The 19249-nt window shown below is 39.9% G+C and overlaps 1 protein-coding gene across 2 annotated transcripts in view; it reads right to left on the minus strand.

Moving 5' to 3' along the window:
- Window positions 1-19249, minus strand: part of atf6 (activating transcription factor 6) — a 106514-nt gene that overhangs the window by 55412 nt on the left and 31853 nt on the right. For both annotated transcript variants that reach the window (XR_004563003.1, XM_034179653.1), the window contains exon 8: window positions 900-1085. Coding sequence is in view for 1 of the 2 variants with exons in the window: in XM_034179653.1 (XP_034035544.1) it covers window positions 900-1085 (186 nt within the window). In the remaining variant the exon portion in view is untranslated. The remainder of the gene's footprint in view (window positions 1-899; window positions 1086-19249) is intronic.

A 19249-nucleotide genomic window follows, 5' to 3' on the forward strand; every position in this document is an offset into this window, starting at 1 on the left:
AAGAAAGTACCACATTTTATCACTAACAACATAAGAATAGCGTATTCATTAATCAAACGTATATTTTACTGTCTCCACTAGTTCATCATAACATTTCCAAATCAAGTGTTAATTTTTAGCAACTTGCAGAAAGTGCGGCACTTTAAACACGTCTTGCGGTTGTGATGCTTATACAGTGGAACCTCGGTTTAAGAACAACTCAGGTTTTAGAACATATTATTTTGAACAAAAAAATGCATCACTTTTCGAACAAAGTCTCGCTTCACGAACACCTCTGTGGCAGCAGGTGGCGGTAAAGCACAGCGTCGGGTTGCAATCTGCCAATAAACCCGAAAAAGTAAGAAAAAGCAAGGAAAGCCCTTTTCGGATGTTTAATAAATCTTATTTTTGATGGTCTGCGCGGTGGCTGTCCTAACAGTTTACTTTGTTGTGGACATTAAAATTATGAGCGTGTATTTTTATTTATACATTAAGTGGAGCTAAGGGGTGAAGCTACTGACAGCTAAGAGTGCTAATGCTGTTAGCATACAACATTAAATCCAACAAGTTTTCTTGTAACAGAGGCGTCTGATCTGTTCAGAAGTTCAGTTACCTGATGTTCTTATGGTCTCTTCTGTACAGGTAAGGTGAAATTAAATTGTCTAGTTTATTATAATTACTGTACAGTATTTTGTATGATACTATGCATATTCTTAGTATTTTGTCTGCCTTTTACGCATGAAATGCTGTTGTAAAATGTAAAACCACAGTGTTCTTTTTGAGGCCAGGAACTGATTAATCCGTTTTACATTGTTTCTTATGGGAAAATTGGTTTTGGTTTAAGAACAACATCTAGGAACCAATTAAGTTCTAAAACCGAGGTTCCACTGTAGTACATTAGTGTTGTTTTCAGCCCATACCTCGCTCAACAGGCCCTCCAGCTGTCTCTTCAGGTTGCCATTCTCATTCTTGAGTGCCTCATTCTCAGACAACGCCACCTTCAGACGAGCTTCCAGTGAGAGCAGATACTCTTTCTTCTTTTTACGAGACAGGGATGCTGACTCACGGTTCTTTATCATGCGCTGTTGCCTCTGGGACAACACTGACTGAGGTGAAAAAGACAAAGAGAAAAAAACAAGTGCATGAAAGTAACATGCAAGACAGAAGAGTTTTTTTTAACTTTTAACATCTTTTTTAATTTTTTTAACTTAGTCATTTTACTTGTGTACTTATTCATTTGTTAGGATTGCAATTGTTTTAGGGTCACATAATACATGCTACATGTACTTGTTAATAAAAATAAATTGAACTGAACTGGAGAGTATTACTTAAGAAAAACAAAAGGGAGCCCAACATAAAAGCATGTTTAACTTTAATCTTTCTGGGTGAGCACATTTAGCACGACAGGCGCACTCGAGATCTGTCGTACAGTCAACATTAAATCACTGTTTTGTGCATCAACACCTGTAAGAGCCTTTAAGTGCACATGTTCAAGCCTCCACTTAAAAATATTTATACCAACTTCCCTGTGGAGGTCAAGAGGTCGCTTGCAGTTCGCTTTGTTCTACTTATGGAGAACAATGTGTTCATGGTGTCACTCGCTGAGAAATAAGCACGCATCAAAAATGTATAAACACAACAGCAACATACATCTCAGACACACTCCCCTAAGTGCCACACAACCCATTTACTGTGTGTCAACAGTGACAGAAGCATAAACACTGAAACCATAATGGCACAGGATGACAACAGCTGTACATTTATAGTGTGCTAAGTAGAAGTATATCATACCTTTTTGAGGAAGCTATCAAATCAGAGGTAGTTCGACAGTTACTAATTACAACAGCATAAAACGTTTTGTAAAACTGCATTCAATTATGTATGATGACTGCAAATGTTTAAACTCAGTTGAATCTATCTTTCATAAATAACTTCAATTGAGCAAGTCCAAAGTGGTATTTATTTAATGGTAAAATATCTATGTTATAACATGATAAAAATTCTAAACTAGTGTTTTTGGTAATTTTCCGCAAATGGAGCCTTATATACAACCCCTGGCAATAATTATGGAATCACCGGCCTCGGAGGATGTTCATTCAGTTGTTTACTTTTGTAGAAAAAAGCAGATCACAGACATGACACAAAACTAGTCATTTCAAATGGCAACTTTCTGGCTTTAAGAAACACTATAAGAAATCTGGAAAAAAATTGTGGCAGTCAGTAACGGTTACTTTTTTAGACCAAGCAGAGGGAAAAAAATATGGACTCACTCAATTCTGAGGAATAAATTATGGAATCACCCTGTAAATTTTCATGCCCAAAACTAACACCTGCATCAAATCAGATCTGCTCGTTAGTCTGCATCTAAAAAGGAGTGATCACACCTTGGATAGCTGTTGCACCAAGTGGACTGACATGAATCATGGCTCCAACACGAGAGATGTCAATTGAAACAAAGGAGAGGATTATCAAACTCTTAAAAGAGGGTAAATCATCACGCAATGTTGCAAAAGATGTTGGTTGTTTACAGTCAGCTGTGTCTAAACTCTGGACCAAATACAAACAACATGGGAAGGTTGTTAAAGGCAAACATACTGGTAGAGCAAGGAAGACATCAACGCATCAAGACAGAAAACTTAAAGCAATATGTCTCAAAAATCAAAAATGCACAACAAAACAAATGAGGAACGAATGGGAGGAAACTGGAGTCAACGTCTGTGACTGTACTGTAAGAAACCGCCTAAAGGAAATGGGTTTTACATACAGAAAAGCTAAACGAAAGCCATCATTAACACCTAAACAGAAAAAAACAAATTTACAATGGGCTAAGGAAAAGCAATCCTGGACTGTGGATGACTGGATGAAAGTCATATTCAGTGATGAATCTCGAATCTGCATTGGGCAAGGTGATGATGCTGGAACTTTTGTTTGGTGCCTTTCCAATGAGATTTATCAATCAATCAATCAATTTTTTTTTTATACAGCGCCAAATCACAACAAACAGTTGCCCCAAGGTGCCTTATATTGTAAGGCAAGGCCATACAATAATTATGTAAAACCCCAACGGTCAAAACGACCCCCTGTGAGCAAGCACTTGGCTACAGTGGGAAGGAAAAACTCCCTTTTAACAGGAAGAAACCTCCAGTAGAACCAGGCTCAGGGAGGGGCAGTCTTCTGCTGGGACTGGTTGGGGCTGAGGGAGAGAACCAGGAAAAAGACATGCTGTGGAGGGGAGCAGAGATCGATCACTAATGATTAAATGCAGAGTGGTGCATACAGAGCAAAAGAGAAAGAAACAGTGCATCGTGGGAACCCCCCAGCAGTCTACGTCTATAGCAGCATAACTAAGGGATGGTTCAGGGTCACCTGATCCAGCCCTAACTATAAGCTTTAGCAAAAAGGAAAGTTTTAAGCCTAATCTTAAAAGTAGAGAGGGTGTCTGTCTCCCTGATCTGAATTGGGAGCTGGTTCCACAGGAGAGGAGCCTGAAAGCTGAAGGCTCTGCCTCCCATTCTACTCTTACAAACCCTAGGAACTACAAGTAAGCCTGCAGTCTGAGAGCTAAGCGCTCTATTGGGGTGATATGGTACTACGAGGTCCCTAAGATAAGATGGGACCTGATGATTCAAAACCTTATAAGTAAGAAGAAGAATTTTAAATTCTATTCTAGAGTTAACAGGAAGCCAATGAAGAGAGGCCAATATGGGTGAGATATGCTCTCTCCTTCTAGTCCCCGTTAGTACTCTAGCTGCAGCATTTTGAATTAACTGAAGGCTTTTTAGGGAACTTTTAGGACAACCTGATAATAATGAATTACAATAGTCCAGCCTAGAGGAAATAAATGCATGAATTAGTTTTTCAGCATCACTCTGAGACAAGACCTTTCTAATTTTAGAGATATTGCGTAAATGCAAAAAAGCAGTCCTACATATTTGTTTAATATGCACTTTGAATGACATATCCTGATCAAAACTGACTCCAAGATTTCTCACAGTATTACTAGAGGTCAGGGTAATGCCATCCAGAGTAAGGATCAGATTAGACACCATGTTTCTAAGATTTGTGGGGCCAAGTACAATAACTTCAGTTTTATCTGAGTTTAAAAGCAGGAAATTAGAGGTCATCCATGTCTTTATGTCTGTAAGACAATCCTGCAGTTTAGCTAATTGGTGTATGTCCTCTGGCTTCATGGATAGATAAAGCTGGGTATCATCTGCGTAACAATGAAAATTTAAACAATACCGTCTAATAATACTGCCTAAGGGAAGCATGTATAAAGTGAATAAAATTGGTCCTAGCACAGAACCTTGTGGAACTCCATAATTAACTTTAGTCTGTGAAGAAGATTCCCCATTTACATGAACAAATTGTAATCTATTAGACAAATATGATTCAAACCACCGCAGCGCAGTGCCTTTAATACCTATGGCATGCTCTAATCTCTGTAATAAAATTTTATGGTCAACAGTATCAAAAGCAGCACTGAGGTCTAACAGAACAAGCACAGAGATGAGTCCACTGTCCGAGGCCATAAGAAGATCATTTGTAACCTTCACTAATGCTGTTTCTGTACTATGATGAATTCTAAAACCTGACTGAAACTCTTCAAATAGACCATTCCTCTGCAGATGATCAGTTAGCTGTTTTACAACTACCCTTTCAAGAATTTTGAGAGAAAAGGAAGGTTGGAGATTGGCCTATAATTAGCTAAGATAGCTGGGTCAAGTGATGGCTTTTTAAGTAATGGTTTAATTACTGCCACCTTAAAAGCCTGTGGTACATAGCCAACTAACCAAGATAGATTGATCATATTTAAGATCGAAGCATTAAATAATGGTAGGGCTTCCTTGAGCAGCCTGGTAGGAATGGGGTCTAATTAACATGTTGATGGTTTGGATGAAGTAACTAATGAAAATAACTCAGACAGAACAATCAGAGAGAAAGAGTCTAACCAAATACCGGCATCACTGAAAGCAGCCAAAGATAACGATACGTCTTTGGGATGGTTATGAGTAATTTTTTCTCTAATAGTTAAAATTTTATTAGCAAAGAAAGTCATGAAGTCATTACTAGTTAAAGTTAAAGGAATACTCGGCTCAATAGAGCTCTGACTCTTTGTCAGCCTGGCTACAGTGCTGAAAAGAAACCTGGGGTTGTTCTTATTTTCTTCAATTAGTGATGAGTAGAAAGATGTCCTACTTTTACGGAGGGCTTTTTTATAGAGCAACAGACTCTTTTTCCAGGCTAAGTGAAGATCTTCTAAATTAGTGAGACGCCATTTCCTCTCCAACTTACGGGTTATCTGCTTTAAGCTACGAGTTTGTGAGTTATACCACAGAGTCAGGCACTTCTGATTTAAAGCTCTCTTTTTCAGAGGAGCTACAGCATCCAAAGTTGTCTTCAATGAGGATGTAAAACTATTGACGAGATACTCTATCTCACTTACAGAGTTTAGGTAGCTACTCTGCACTGTGTTGTTATATGGCATTAGAGAACATAAAGAAGGAATCATATCCTTAAACCTAGTTACAGCGCTTTCTGAAAGACTTCTAGTGTAATGAAACTTATTCCCCACTGCTGGGTAGTCCATCAGAGTAAATGTAAATGTTATTAAGAAATGATCAGACAGAAGGGGGTTTCAGGGAATACTGTTAAGTCTTCTATTTCCATACCATAAGTCAGAACAAGATCTAAGATATGATTAAAGTGGTGGGTGGACTCATTTACATTTTGAGCAAAGCCAACTGAGTCTAATAATAGATTAAATGCAGTGTTGAGGCTGTCATTCTCAGCATCTGTGTGGATGTTAAAATTGCCCACTATAATTATCTTATCTGAGCTAAGCACTAAGTCAGACAAAAGGTCTGAAAATTCACAGAGAAACTCACAGTAACGACCAGGTGGACGATAGATAATAACAAATAAAACTGGTTTTTGGGACTTCCAATTTGGATGGACAAGACTAAGAGTCAAGCTTTCAAATGAATTAAAGCTCTGTCTGGGTTTTTGATTAATTAATAAGCTGGAATGGAAGATTGCTGCTAATCCTCCGCCCCAGCCCGTGCTACGAGCATTCTGACAGTTAGTGTGACTCGGGGGTGTTGACTCATTTAAACTAACAAATTCATCCTGCTGTAACCAGGTTTCTGTAAGGCAGAATAAATCAATATGTTGATCAATTATTATATCATTTACCAACAGGGACTTAGAAGAGAGAGACCTAATGTTTAATAGACCACATTTAACTGTTTTAGTCTGTGGTGCAGTTGAAGGTGCTATATTATTTTTTCTTTTTGAATTTTTATGCTTAAATAGATTTTTACTGGTTGTTGGTGGTCTGGGAGCAGGCACCGTCTCTACGGGGATGGGGTAATGAGGGGATGGCAGGGGGAGAGAAGCTGCAGAGAGGTGTGTAAGACTACAACTCTGCTTCCTGGTCCCAACCCTGGATAGTCACGGTTTGGAGGATTTAAGAAAATTGGCCAGATTTCTAGAAATGAGAGCTGCTCCATCCAAAGTGGGATGGATGCTGTCTCTCCTAACAAGACCAGGTTTTCCCCAGAAGCTTTGCCAATTATCTATGAAGCCCACCTCATTTTTTGGACACCACTCAGACAGCCAGCAATTCAAGGAGAACATGCGGCTAAACATGTCATTTATAAAGACGACTGCCTGAAGAGAACATGTAAATTTCCACAGTCATTGATGATATGGGGCTGCATGTCAGGTAAAGGCACTGGGGAGATGGCTGTCATTACATCATCAATAAATGCACAAGTCTACGTTGATATTTTGGACACTTTTCTTATCCCATCAATTGAAAGGATGTTTGGGGATGATGAAATCATTTTCTTAAGATGACAATGCATCTTGCCATAGAGCAAAAACTGTGAAAACATTCCTTGCAAAAAGACACATAGGGTCAATGTCATGGCCTGCAAATAGTCCGGATCTTAATCCAATTGAAATCTTTGGTGGAAGTTGAAGAAAATGGTCCATGACAAGGCTCCAACCTGCAAAGCTGATCTGGCGACAGCAATCAGAGAAAGTTGGAGCCAGATTGATGAAGAGTACTGTTTGTCACTCATTAAGTCCATGCCTCAGAGACTGCAAGCTGTTATAAAAGCCACAGGTGGTGCAACAATATACTAGTGATGTGTTAGACCGTTCTTTTGTGTTTCATGATTCCATAATTTTTTCCTCAGAATTGACTGATTCCATATTTTTTCCTTCTGCTTGGTCTAAAAAAGTAACCATTACTGACTGCCACAATCTTTTTTCTTGATTTCTTATAGTGTTTCTTAAAGCCAGAAAGTTGCCATTTGAAATGACTTTAGTTTTGTGTCATGTCTGTGATCTGCTTTTTTTTCTACAAAATTAAACAACTGAATGAACATCCTCCGAGGCCGGTGATTCCATAATTTTTGCCAGGGGTTGTAGATGCAAGTTCATCACTAAGTAAAGGCCCAGTCATGCAGCACTTAATGAAAAGCAATGAAGCCCTAACAAAACAAGAAATCTGGACTTTCGTTGACTTTCGTTGGCATTGTTTAACCTTCACTCAGCTTCGTTCCTGCAGCGGTCGCTTCGTCAGAATTTTGAAACTGTCGAAAAATTTGAACAAAGGGCAGTGAAAACCTCAATTCGTCCATATTTTGTTTTGCTGTCGTTCTTGACAGTTTCTTATCGTCTGCTTAGTTTTTGTAACGTTAGCCTTTCGTTTGACTTCGTTCAACCAGCTGAATGTTTTCACACATTACAAAATCCGGTTTTTGAGCGCTTTAGTGCAGGAATTGCAGCTCTGTCTCAGTGCTGAGTCCTGGAATGCAGAGCTCCAGGCGCATTTCACTTAAAGCGTCAAGATCAACATTAGCTTCGGTTTTGTTTCATTCCTCTTTCGTCCCTTACACTCTTGATTCACAGGCTATTCAGAAATATAGCTCATTTGTCCACCTTTTCTCAACGAATTGTGATTTTTTTTTTTTTTTTTTTTTTTTTTTTTTTTTTTTACTTTTTCCCTTCGTTCAGGAATTGTCGTATGCTGTGTGACTGGGCCATAAGTGGACAAATATCCAATATTTTTACCTTTAGGTTCGCTATATTTGTTTATGGAAGACTTTCTTACAACCTCTGAAAAACATGAATATAGAGCTGCTGTTGTTTTTTTATGCTGAAAGAAACAGCATTTTACTTGACTTAAATTATCACAAATGACCACAACTTGTTTGTATTTACCCAAGGATGCTCACTGGCCCTGGGGTACCCCACTTATGCCCTTCTCCAAACACAAACACCCTCCCAGGAGTAAGCTTCTAAGAAAATGGTCCAATAGTCCTGCTGGTGATTAAGTTATTGGATCCCTGTATTTGTGTTCTGTCTCCTGAGAAACCCCTCTGTCTCCCAGCCCAGATCTGGGAGCCGAGCCACAAGCCCGAGCCTGGGACACACTGCAAGTGAGCAGTTACCAGAGACTAGAGACTGCAGGAAGTCACATCAGCACAACAATGAAGTCAAGGAGGAAAATGTGGGTAGAAATCAGAAAATGGCATCCGTTCTCACTGAAAGCTTTGATGCTGAATGACTGACGGCACCAGTTCAAAACCCAGACCTGTTACTTAAGTAAGGCAAATCAACCATAAAATCATTTAAATCATTTTTTTGTTGTACTTTACCAATAATAAAATGTCCACACTGAGCTTCTCAAATGTAAAAAGTTTGAATTTTTTTGTTGTGTTTTACTATGACTATCTTTACTTTGTGAACACTTCGTTCAGAAAACAAGACAACTGAAAATACACTTTGGCCTCTGTAAAACTGGACCATGCAATTTTCATTATTTTCTGACATTATACCATGAGGAAAATAAGTATTTGAACACCCTGCGATTTTGCAAGTTGTCCCACTTAGAAATCATGGAGGGGCCTGAAATTTTCATCTTAGGTGCATGTCCACTGTGAGAGACATAATCTAAAAAAAAAAAAATCTGGAAATCATAATGTATGATTTTTTTAAATAATTTATTTGTATGTTACTGCTGCAAATAAGTATTTGAACACCTACCAACCAGCAAGAATTCTGGCTCACACAGACCTGTTAATTTTTCTTTAAGAAGCCCTCTTATTCTGCACTCTTTACCTGTATTAATTGCACCTGTGTGAACTTGTTACCTGTATAAAAGACACCTGTTCACACACACAATCAATCACACTCCAACCTGTCCACCATAGCCAAGACGAAAGAGCTGTCTAAGGACACCAGGGACAAAACTGTAGAACTGCACAAGGCTGGATGGACTACAGGACAACAGGCAAGCAGCTTCGTAGAAGACAACAACTGTTATGATTATGTATTACAACCCCTGGCAAAAATTATGGAATCACCGGCCTCGGAGGATGTTCATTCAGTTGTTTAATTTTGTAGAAAAAAAGCCGATCACAGACATGACACAAACTAAAGTCATTTCAAATGGCAACTTTCTGGCTTTAAGAAACACTGTAAGAAATCAAGAAAAAAGATTGTGGCAGTCAGTAATGGTTACTTTTTTAGACCAAGCAGAGGAAAAAAATATGGAATCACTCAATTCTGAGAAAAAAATTATGGAATTACCCTGTAAATTTTCATCCTGCATCATATCAGATCTGCTCGTTAGTCTGCATCTAAAAAGGAGTGAACACACCTTGGAGAGCTGTTGCACCAAGTGGACTGACATGAATCATGGCTCCAACACAAGATATGTCAATTGAAACAAAGGAGAGGATTATCAAACTCTTAAAAGAGAGTAAATCATCATGCAATGTTGCAAAAGATGTTGGTTGTTCACAGTCAGCTGTGTCTAAACTCTGGACCAAATACAAACAACATGAGAAGGCTGTTAAAGGCAAACATACTGGTAGACCAAGGAAGACATCAAAGCGTCAAGACAGAAAACTTAAGCAATATGTCTCAAAAATCGAAAAATGCACAACAAAACAAATGAGGAACGAATGGGAGGAAACTGGAGTCAACGGCTGTGACCGAACTGTAAGAACCGCCTAATGAAATGGGATTTACATACAGAAAAGCTAAACGAAAGCCATCATTAACACAAACAGAAAAAAAACAAGGTTACAATGGGCTAAGGAAAAGCAATCGTGGACTGTGGATGACTGGATGAAAGTCATATTCAGTGATGAATCTCGAATCTGCATTGGGCAAGGTGATGATGCTGGAACTTTTGTTTGGTGCCGTTCCAATGAGATTTATAAAGATGACTGCCTGAAGAGAACATGTAAATTTCCACAGTCATTGATATATGGGGCTGCATGTCAGGTAAAGGCACTGGGGAGGATGGCTGTCATTATATCATCAATAAATGCACACGTTTACGTTGATATTTTGGACAATTGAAAGGATGTTTGGGGATGATGAAATCATTTTTCAAGATGATAATGCATCTTGCCATAGAGCAAAAACTGCGAAAACATTCCTTGCAAAAAGACACGTAGGGTCAATGTCATGGCACAGAGTCAATGTCAATGAGCAGATCTGATTTGATGCAGGTGTTAGTTTTGAGGATGAAAATTTACAGGGTGATTCCATAATTTTTTCCTCAGAATTGAGTGATTACATATTTTTTTCCTCTGCTTGGTCTAAAAAAGTAACCGTTACTGACTGCCATAATATTTTTTTCTTGATTTCTTATAGTGTTTCTTAAAGCCAGAAAGTTGCCATTTGAAATGACTTTAGTTTTGTGTCATGTCTGTGATCTGCTTTTTTTTCTACAAAATTAAACAACTGAATGAACATCCTCCGAGGCCGGTGATCCATAATTTTTGCCAGGGGTTGTAGAAAGTGGAAGAAACACAAGATGACTGTCAATCTCCCTCGGTCTGGGATTCCTGCAAGATCTCACTTTGTGGGGTAAGGATGATTCTGAGAAAGCTCAGAACTACACAGGAGGACCTGGTCAATGACCTGAAGAGAGCTGGGACCACAGTCACAAAGATTACATTAGTAACACATGATGCTGTCATGGTTTAAAATTGTGCAGGGCAGCAAGTTCCCCCTGCTCAAGCCAGCACATGATCAGGCCTGTCTGAAGTTCACCAGTGACCATCTGGATGATCCAGAGGAGGCATGGGAGAAGGTCATGTGGTCAGATGAGACCAGAATAGAGCTTTTTGGAATCAACTCCACTTACAATGTTTAGAGGATCAATCAATCAATCAACTTTTTTCTTATATAGCGCCAAATCACAACAAACAGCTGCCCCAAGGCGCTCCATATTGTAAGGCAAGGCCATACAATAATTATGAAAAACCCCAACGGTCAAAACGACCCCCTATGAGCAAGCACTTGGCCACAGTGGGAAGGAAAAACTCCCTTTTAACAGGAAGAAACCTCCAGCAGAACCAGGCTCAGGGAGGGGCAGTCTTCCTGCTGAGACTGGTTGGGGCTGAGGGAAAGAACCAGGAAAAAGACATGCCGTGAAGGGGGGCAGAGATCGATCACTAATGATTAAATGCAGAGTGATGCATACGGAGCAAAAAGAGAAAGAAACAGTGCATCATGGGAACCCCCCCACAGTCTACGTCTAAAGCAGCATAACCAAGGGATGGTCCAGGGCACCCGATCCAGCCCTAACTATAAGCCTTAGCGAAAAGGAAAGTTTTAAGTCTAATCTTAAAAGTAGAGAGGGTATCTGTCTCCCTGATCTGAATTGGGAGCTGGTTCCACAGGAGAGGAGCCTGAAAGCTGAAGGCTCTGCCTCCCATTCTACTCTTACAACCCTAGGAACTACAAGTAAGCCCGCAGTCTGAGAGCGAAGCGCTCTAATGGGGTAATATGGTACTACGAGGTCCCTAAGATAAGATGGGACCTGATTATCAAAACCTTATAAGTAAGAGAGAATTTTAAATTCTATTCTAGAATTAACAGGAAGCCAATGAAGAGAGGCCAACACGGGTGAGATATGCTCTCTCCTGCTAGTCCCCGTCAGTACTCTAGCTGCAGCATTCTGAACCAACTGAAGGCTTTTAGGGAACTTTTAGGACAACCTGATAATATGAATTACAATAGTCCAGCCTAGAGGAAATAAGTGCATGAATAGTTTTCAGCATCACTCTGAGACAAGACCTTTCTGATTTTAGAGATATTGCGTAAATGCAAAAAGCAGTCCTACATATTTGTTTAATATGCGCTTTGAATGACATATCCTGATCAAAAATGACTCCAAGATTTCTCACAGTATTACTAGAGATCAGGGAAATGGCATCCAGAGTAACGATCTGGTTAGACACCATGCTTCTAAGATTTGTGGGGCAAGTACAATAACTTCAGTTTTATCTGAGTTTAAAAGCAGGACAATTAGAGGTCATCCATGTCTTATGTCTGTAAGACAACCTGCAGTTTAGCTAATTGGTGTGTATCCTCTGGCTTCATGGATAGATAAAGCTGGGTATCATCTGCGTAACAATGAAAATTTAAGCAATATCGTCTAATAATACTGCCTAAGGAAGCATGTATAAAGTGAATAAATTGGTCCTAGCACAGAACCTTGTGGAACTCCATAATTAACTTTAGTCTGTGAAGAAGATTCCCCATTTACATGAACAAACTGTAATCTATAGACAAATATGATTCAAACCACCGCAGCGCAGTGCCTTTAATACCTATGACATGCTCTAATCTCTGTAATAAAATTTTATGGTCAACAGTATCAAAAGCAGCACTGAGGTCCAACAGAACAAGCACAGAGATAAGTCCACTGTCCGAAGCCATAAGAAGATCATTTGTAACCTTCACTAATGCTGTTTCTGTACTATGATGAATTCTAAAACCTGACTGAAACTCTTCAATAGACCATTCCTCTGCAGGTGATCAGTTAGCTGTTTTACAACTACCCTCTCAAGAATCTTTGAGAGAAAAGGAAGGTTGGAGATTGGCCTATAATTAGCTAAGATAGCTGGGTCAAGTGATGGCTTTTTAAGTAATGGTTTAATTACTGCCACCTTAAAGGCCTGTGGTACATAACCAACTAACAAAGATAGATTGATCATATTTAAGATTGAAGCATTAAATAATGGTAGGACTTCCTTGAGCAGCCTGGCAGGAATGGGGTCTAATAAGCATGTTGATGGTTTGGATGAAGTAACTAATGAAAATAACTCAGACAGAACAATCGGAGAGAAAGAGTCTAACCAAATACCGGCATCACTGAAAGCAGCCAAAGATAACGATACATCTTTGGGATGGTTATGAGTAATTTTTTCTCTAATAGTCAAAATTTTGTTAGCAAAGAAAGTCATGAAGTCATTACTAGTTAAAGTTAATGGAATACTCAGCTCAATAGAGCTCTGACTCTTTGTCAGCCTGGCTACAGTGCTGAAAAGAAACCTGGGGTTGTTCTTATTTTCTTCAATTTGTGATGAGTAGAAAGATGTCCTAGCTTTACGGAGGGCTTTTTTATAGAGCAACAAACTCTTTTTCCAGGCTAAGTGAAGATCTTCTAAATTAGTGAGACGCCATTTCCTCTCCAACTTATGGGTTATCTGCTTTAAGCTACGAGTCTGTGAGTTATACCACGGAGTCAGACACTTCTGATTTAAAGCTCTCTTTTTCAGAGGAGCTACAGCATCCAAAGTTGTCTTCAATGAGGATGTAAAACTATTGACGAGATACTCTAACTCCCTTACAGAGTTTAGGTAGCTACTCTGCTCTGTGTTGGTATATGACATTAGAGAACATAAAGAAGGAATCATATCCTTAAACCTAGTTACAGCGCTTTCTGAAAGACTTCTAGTGTAATGAAACTTATTCCCCACTGCAGGGTAGTCCATCAGGGTAAATGTAAATGATATTAAAAAATGATCAGACAGAAGGGAGTTTTCAGGGAATACTGTTAAGTCTTCTATTTCCATACCATAAGTCAGAACAAGATCTAAAATATGATTAAAGTGGTGGGTGGACTCATTTACTTTTTGAGCAAAGCCGATAGAGTCTAATATAGATTAAATGCAGTGTTGAGGCTGTCATTCTCAGCATCTGTGTGGATGTTAAAATCGCCCACTATAATTATCTTATCTGAGCTAAGCACTAAGTCAGACAAAAGGTCTGAAAATTCACAGAGAAACTCACAGTAACGACCAGGTGGACGATAGATAATAACAAATAAAACTGTTTTTTGGGACTTCCAATTTGGATGGACAAGACTAAGAGACAAGCTTTCAAATGAATTAAAGCTCTGTCTAGGTTTTTGATTAATTAATAAGCTGGAATGGAAGATTGCTGCTAATCCTCCGCCCCGGCCCGTGCTACGAGCATTCTGACAGTTAGTGTGACTCGGGGGTGTTGACTCATTTAAACTAACATATTCATCCTGCTGTAACCAGGTTTCTGTTAGGCAGAATAAATCAATACGTTGATCAATTATTATATCATTTACCAACAGGGACTTAGAAGAGAGAGACCTAATGTTTAATAGACCACATTTAACTGTTGTAGTCTGTGGTGCAATTGAAGGTGCTATATTATTTTTTCTTTTTGAATTTTATGCTTAAATAGATTTTTACTGGTTGTTGGTGGTCTGGGAGCAGGCACCGTCTCTACGGGGATGGGGTAATGAGGGGATGGCAGGGGGAGAGAAGCTGCAGAGAGGTGTATAAGACCACAGCTCTGCCTCCTGGTCCCAACGCTGGACAGTCACAGTTTGGAGGATCCAAGAAAATTGGCCAGATTTCTAGAAATGAGAGCTGCTCCATCTAAAGTGGGATGGATGCCGTCTCTCCTAACAAGACCAGGTTTTCCCCAGAAGCTTTGCCAATTATCAATGAAGCCCACCTCATTTTTGGACACCACTCAGACAGCCAGCAATTCAAGGAGAACATGCGGCTAAACATGTCACTCCCGGTCTGATTGGGGAGGGGCCCAGAGAAAACAACAGAGTCCGACATTGTTTTTGCAAAGTTACACACCGATTTAATGTTAATTTTAGTGACCTCCGATTGGCGCAACCGAGTGTCATTACTGCCAACGTGAATTACAATCTTACCAAATTTACGCTTAGCCTTAGCCAGCAATTTCAAATGTCCTTCGATGTCGCCTGCTCTGGCCCCCGGAAGACAATTGACAATGGTTGCTGGTGTCGCTAACTTCACATTTCTCAAAACAGAGTCGCCAATAACCAGAGTTTGATCCTCGGCGAGTGTATCGTCGAGTGGGGAAAAACGGGTTGAGGATGAGAACAACCCCAAAAAAACCATCCCAACCGTGAAGCATGGGGGTGGAAACATCATACTCTGGGGGTGCTCTTCTGCAAAGGGGACAGGATGACTGCACCGTACTGAAGGGAGGATGGATGGGGTCATGTATTGTGAGATTTTGGCAAACAACTTCCTTCCCTCAGTAAGAGCATTGAAGATGGGTCATGGCTGGGTCTTTCAGCATGACAATGACCCCAAACAGACAGCCAGGGCAACTAAGGAGGGGCTCTGTAACAAGCATTTCAAGGTCCTGGAGTGGCCTGGCCAGTCTCCAGACCTGAACTCAATAGAAAATCTTTGGAGGGAGCTGAAACTCCAAACCTGAATGATTTGGAGAAGATCTGTATGGAGGAGTAGAACAAAATCCCTGCTGCAGTGTGTGAAAACCTGGTGAAAAACTACAGGAAACGTTTGACCTCTGTAATTGCAAACAAAGGCTATTGTACCAAATATTAACACTGATTTTTACAGGTGTTCAAATACTTATTTGCAGCAGTAACATACAAATAAATTTAAAAAAATCATACATTGTGATTTCTGGATTTTTTTTAGATTATGTCTCTAAAAGTAGACATGCACCTAAGATGAAAATTTTGGATCCCTCCATGATTTCTAAGTGGGAGAACTTGCAAAATCGCAGGGTGTTCAAATACTTATTTTCCTCACTATATGTATTAAATGACATATTTTTCAAAGGAAAGGTTGTTCCCCATGTGCCATTTGAGGCTGGCAGTTGTCATTCAAAATCTAACACTGTAGTTATAGTTCTACAACAACACTCTTCTTTGCCGCTTTTTGATAGTATTTCTGAAGTACATGTTGGCCTGATGTGTTGCTTTAACACTGCCAAACAAGTGAAGCAGATGTGACACACCATGGTGTGTGTCAGTTTAATCACGCATTAAGCTTTGGTCCCATCAAATAATAAAGCCATGAGTAATGAGCCACATATGGATTTGTCAGAAATTTCAGTGATTATTCGAATAATGAGCCACATATATGAACATTGTGCAAACAATTAAAAAACACTGCCAGTGAGTGCGAGATATTGCATCAGCGCACACAGCACAGCTCATCTGATCGATTGTAACGAGATGTTAAATCTATCAAAAACATACTTTTACAGCTGCTCATAAGAAGGAATGAACATGCAACTGTTTTGCCAAGCCATTACAATATAAACATTACAAATAATTACCTTAGACGGTTCCAAATACATTCTCCACCTCCTGAAGTTCACGAGAGAGAGAGAGAGAGAAAGAGGGAAAAAAGCTCCAGATGAAACGGTCCTCTGTGATTCCGGATTAGAGGTGCTTTCAACAGCCAAACTCTGACAGAAAATGATTAATCTGCTACAAAATAATTATTTTATATACAGTGTCCAGTAGGGATGTGAATCGTACAACAACTCACGATTCAATTTGATTCCAATTCTTGGGGTGACAATTCGATTCAATCGATTTTCGATTCAAAGAGCTCTAAGAAATAGTTATATTACTTAAAAAATGTTTATGTTTAAGAAAATGCAGCTTTACAAGGTTAATCAAGTGATTCTAGAGATGTAAATTTACTTATCTGCTTTGCTCGTTCAGAGTTGACTGGCAGTTTAGCGAAGCGCTGGTCAGTAGTCGGCAGAGACCGCTGCTCCCTTCTTTTAGCTCCAGGTGATGATGTAGCATGTGGGCTTGCAGATTTAAAGTGTTTCCGAAGTACTTAACTTTCATTTTGCAGATTTTGCACACTGCATAAGTCATGTCAAGCTCCTTCTTACGCAGCACATAATAAAATCCAAAATGCGCCCAAACATTTGCCTTCACCAAAGACAGTGCTGGCTGAATTAACTCTTCATCCGCCATGCTAAGCTGCAGCTCACAAATGTTTGAAGCATGCCGGACCCCCCGCCCCTCGCGGAGACGCTGTAGTACGGAAGCCGTTGCCTGACAAACAGTACACGCAGCGAGTAAGCAAGGAAATGTTTAATAAAATGCTTTTTAAAAATCGATTCTTGGACATTTTAGATCGATTCAGAATCGTAATAAATAAGAATCGCGATTCAAACGTGAATCGATTTTTTCCGGACACCCCTAGTGTCCAGCTCACAAAGCAGGTGGGATTGGCATGACAGTGCGCAAAAGGGCAGAGCCAAAATAGCCTGTCTTGTCCTCGTAGCCGCCAGGTACTTGGAAACCGAGCTTCTAACTGTCTATTCCTCACCACTAACATGCCTCTAACATCCTCGTAGTACCTCGTACACAAACTGCCTCACTCTATGTATGCTAAATTTTGAACTTCTTGAAATTAGTGCTACGCTCAGAGATGAGCCTCGTTAGCTGAATATTCTGCCTCTAAGAGCCAATATTCTCCCACCTTTGTTGAATAACTTGACTCGTACCAAAAAAATACATGCTATGTGGCTCATTATTCATAATTCATTATTCGGTGGGACCAGAGCTTTACAACCTGCAAAGGTGAAAGAGGCCCAGTGCCCCACTTAACCTGTACATCCTGCCTTCTGTTGCGCTTCAATGTGAACTGCACTCGTGCACTGCATTCACATAACAGGATTGAAAATATGAAGTCTGCCCAGGGATAACTGGAACACATAGTGCCACTGCCCAAGACTCACATCACAACCACCCATAAACCCATGATCCACTCCCAGGCCCCCATTACGGTGCGACTTATGTATGAGCTTTTCCTCTTCAACAGGCATTTTTATTATTATTATTAAACAAGTGCGAGTTATACTCCAGTGCAAATTACACTCCAGAAAATACATATTCCTTTAAGGATAGTCTGACCCAAGCCTTATTATTTGGGCACAGTGTAATTGTCTTCCTGGGTACAATTACATGCTCACCAAAAGTAATTAGTTTGATCCAGTAAAAGCCAGATCACTGAAACAGAGGAATCCTTAAAACCGTCCAAAATGCACTTTAATTGCATGTTATATACACGTAGGGCTTAAACAGCTACACCCTTAGCACACAGAGCTGGTGGTGAAGAGCGTGGGGGTTGGGAGTGGTGGTGCGCAGGCTTTCCTCTACTACACTGTGTGAGTCACGCTCCTGAAGGCTAATATGGATCCATGCTTGATGCAGGTGGATGAGGGATGCTGTCCTGTTGGGGGTGGGTGTGGTGGTGCTTGTGTATGTTGCTTGCTCATGCCATGCGGGGGGGTCCAGATGGAGCACTAACAGGAGCTATTGCTATTGTAATATGAAAATATGCTTAATATATAAGCCAGCTATGACTCACACTAGAATAATAGATAGAAAATATATACAGACAGTATATATATATATCAGTATTTTGAGCTCAACTTTCCCCCAACTTGTCAAGCAATCAATAAACTGGGGCTAAAAAGACACTGTTGCGATTGGGAGAGCCTCGCAGTATAACTGCATAAGATCTATAGGCGGCTTTTATGGTCCCATAGCACAGGTCCAACAATTCATCATGTCTTGTTGAACAGCTACTACATACTGACAAATGTGACCAAGGGGTGTTTTAAGACAAGTATCTCCCATGTTAACGCTTGGATGACTATAAACCACAATTAAATACTTGCTGAATTTGTCCTAACAAATAAAATAAATCTAATGAAATAGACAAGAGCTCAACATAGGGGCAATAAATAGATTTCTTTACTATAAGTCTTAACAAGCATAGACAGCTGAATTGTTTTCATCAAACTCCTCTGAGCTGTTCAGATGATGTGAGCCCCCCCACCTCAAATCAGCCAATCACTTACTAATGGAACACCAATGCAAACATAAATTACAGCCCCGTCATTTAGACTAAGGTAACAAGGTGCCCCTTTCCATGAAAAAAAAAAAAAAAAAAAACACCACCAAATTTTCCTTCCTACTGATGGGAGGATTCATTAAGGTCTGTGATTCCAGGCCAGACTGTTTATGAGTCTATAACACTCAACTAAATCCTCGACAGTGGAGCAGTCCAATACATTACACTGACCCAGTCCCTGATGGCTGTTTACAGCTGTCGCAGATGTCTCGTTCTGTATAGCA

The sequence above is a fragment of the Thalassophryne amazonica genome, chromosome 10 (assembly GCF_902500255.1).
Source record: "Thalassophryne amazonica chromosome 10, fThaAma1.1, whole genome shotgun sequence".
NCBI lineage: Eukaryota > Metazoa > Chordata > Actinopteri > Batrachoidiformes > Batrachoididae > Thalassophryne > Thalassophryne amazonica.